The sequence below is a fragment of the Sinocyclocheilus anshuiensis genome, unplaced genomic scaffold (genome assembly GCF_001515605.1).
Source record: "Sinocyclocheilus anshuiensis isolate Anshui unplaced genomic scaffold, SAMN03320099.WGS_v1.1 scaffold528, whole genome shotgun sequence".
Classification (NCBI taxonomy): Eukaryota; Metazoa; Chordata; class Actinopteri; order Cypriniformes; family Cyprinidae; genus Sinocyclocheilus; species Sinocyclocheilus anshuiensis.
The window spans coordinates 738,018-740,872 of NW_015558590.1; the positions used below are offsets into that span (position 1 = coordinate 738,018).

Sequence of the window (2,855 nt, forward strand, 5' to 3'; positions counted from 1 at the left end):
ATGCATGTCTAATTTTTATATAACGTGCATGTCTGAATAAAATGCAGATTTGTAAATGTCCAGTTCGGTTTGTAAACCCGGAGATGGCCGGTGAAATGATGAGTAAGATCTGATCTAAGGTTTTGATTCACTGATCCGATAGCCCAGACATGTTTCAGAGGCAGACCTCACATTACTATCAATGCTGCACGCTTTCGTTTAACAGCAGGCCCAACGTGTGCTGATAGACCGTGTTCCTATTTTACAGTAATAAGTGAAGTGTATAATTGTTTTTCCTTACGCTTCCTTACCAACGCATTGACATTTTATACGTCTGTTGTAGCCTTTCTGCATATTCTTACTTTTGTGTGTGTATTTGTTTTTCTACCATTTATATATTTATTTTTATTACGTTTTTTTTCTCATTTAGAATGATTTTTAACGAGAATAATTAATTCCTTTATTTATTTAAAAAAATGCCACCGTTTTCTCTGTATGTATTTATTTTATGAGTTCCTCTCACTTATTTATTAAATGATAAAAGTTTATTTATTTTATTTAAAAAAATACAGGTTTCTCTATATGCTTATGTACAGTGCACAACATAAATGAGTACACCCCCTCTGATTAAATATAAAATGTATTTTCTTAATGATCATTAATATAATTCATAGAAAGATGGCACAATTTAAATTAAACAGATTCTTAATAAAAACAGAGGAATACATGCCATTAATATCTGTAAAATAAGAAACTTAGCCAATTTTTGTTTAAATGAAGGATTGCAGAATTGAGTACAACCTAGATTTAATTCAACCAAGTGTAATATTCTAGAACTTAGTATGTCCTCCATTATTTATTTTGAAAATAATAGTTTTCTCTGTATGTTTATTTAATAAATAAGTTTATTTATAGAAAGAAAGAAATTTCATTTATTAAATGTTAAAACCGTTTTACATTTATTATTTAAAACTGAGAATTAATTTGTTTATAATTATAAATATAGGATGTTTTTAAATGAACTGCATGCAGCACATATTTAATGTATTTTAAGTTGCTAGCTAGTAAGTGTTTCAGGAGCAACTGAAAATAAGGGACATATTTAAGTGCTATGTTTTACACGCTTCCTCATCTTCTGTGTGCAGGCCAGGGTGGTTGCTGAGGATGGGGCTTTGGTTTGTGATGCTGTGGGTGTTGATCGTGCAGTATGGTGAGGTGGATGCTTTCTTTGACTGGCTGAAGAAGTCTGCACCCGCTCCTGCTCCTCCACAGGAATCTATCGTCCCAATTCTGCTCCATGGAGAGAGCCCCGCCTTTGAAATTAGTGTTGTTGACGAGAAGTTTTTGGCTGAAGCAAAGCAGATGGAGCTCAGTCCTCTGGACAGCTGCCATTTCCAAGTAAGCATAATGTGTATGATATCTTGCTTTCAAGAATTTCACAATCAACAAGCCAATTTTCTGTGTTTAACGCTATATACAATACATATTGCTTCAAAGCAGTTTGTCACCAAATTCAGTAAAACAGAACAAAAAATACAAATCAAGTAAGCAGTGCTCAAAGTACTGTATCCAGAGCTGGGTAAATTACTTAAATTGTAGTCTGTTACCGATTACAAAGTACATGATGAAAACTGTAGCCAGTAACGTAATCTGTTACTCATTTTAGGTAATTTACATTTACATTTATTCATTTAGCAGATGCTTTTATCCAAAGCGACTTACAATTGGGGAATACATCAAGTGATTCATTTTAAAGAGGCAAATAGACACAGGAAGTGCTTGTCATACCAAGTTTCAAGCATTGCTCAAATAAGTACAAGCTAGACCGAGAAAGATGAAAGGAAATATATAGATATATTTTTTAGGATGAAGTCAGATCGTGACAAGAGGTGAGTTTTCAGCTGTCGCTTGAAAAATGTCAGGGATTCAGTGGATCTCGGGCTTCTGGAGGGGATGTAGATTTGTAATAGTGAGTGGAAGTAGGCAGGTGCTGAGCCTGTAGCTGTTCTATATGCAAGCATCAATGTCTTGAACTTGATTCGAGCCGCAACCGGTAGCCAGTGCAAGGAGATAAAGAGAGGTGTAACATGGGCTCTTTTGGGCTCGTTGAAGACCAGTCGTGCCGCTGCATTCTGAATCATTTGTAGAGGTTTCATTGTGCTTGATGGAAGTCCAGCCAAAAGAGCATTGCAGTAGTCCAGCCTAGAAATGACAAGGGCCTGGACAAGAAGTTGTGCAGCATGCTCCGTTAGAAAGGGCCTGATCTTTCTGATGTTGTGTAATGCAAACCTGCAAGATCTAGCAGTTTTTGCATTGGGGTCTTTGAAAGTCAGCTGGTCATCAAAAATTACACCAACATTTCTGACCAAACTTGATGGGGTAATTGTTGATGAATGTAACTGGATGGTGAAGTCATGCTGTAGAGTTGGAGTGGCAGGGAAGACAAGGAGCTCAGATTTTGCCAGTTTGAGCTGTAGGTGATGTTCTTTCACCCATGCCGAGATGTCCGCCAGGCAGCCTGAGATCCGTGCAGCTACCGTTGGATCATCTGGTTGAAATGAAAGATAGAGCTGTGTGTCATCAGCATAGCTATGGTAGGAGAAGCCATATGCCTGTATGATGGGTCCCAGTGATGGAGTGTATATGGAGAAGAGGAGGGGTTCAAGAACTGATCCCTGAGGAACTCCAGTGAGCAGTTGATGTTCTTTGGATGCCTCCTCTCCCCATTGATGCTATGAAGGCCAGTGATGAGAGGGTGGACAGAAGAATTTGATGATTCATGGTATCAAAGGTGGCAGATAGATCCAGTACGTATCCAGCCCAGATGGTGGATCAGCACCTAGAGAGGACCTCTACAGCCCTGAATGTCAGCAGAG

General features: G+C 38.0%; 1 protein-coding gene across 1 annotated transcript in view; it reads left to right on the plus strand.

The window, feature by feature from the left end:
* The window catches only part of LOC107679981 (protein brambleberry-like), a 27,347-nt gene that overhangs the window by 309 nt on the left and 24,183 nt on the right, over positions 1–2,855 (plus strand). The window contains exon 2 of the mRNA XM_016475718.1: positions 1,125–1,377. Coding sequence (XP_016331204.1) covers positions 1,144–1,377 — 234 coding nt within the window. The 5' untranslated portion in view covers positions 1,125–1,143. The remainder of the gene's footprint in view (positions 1–1,124; positions 1,378–2,855) is intronic.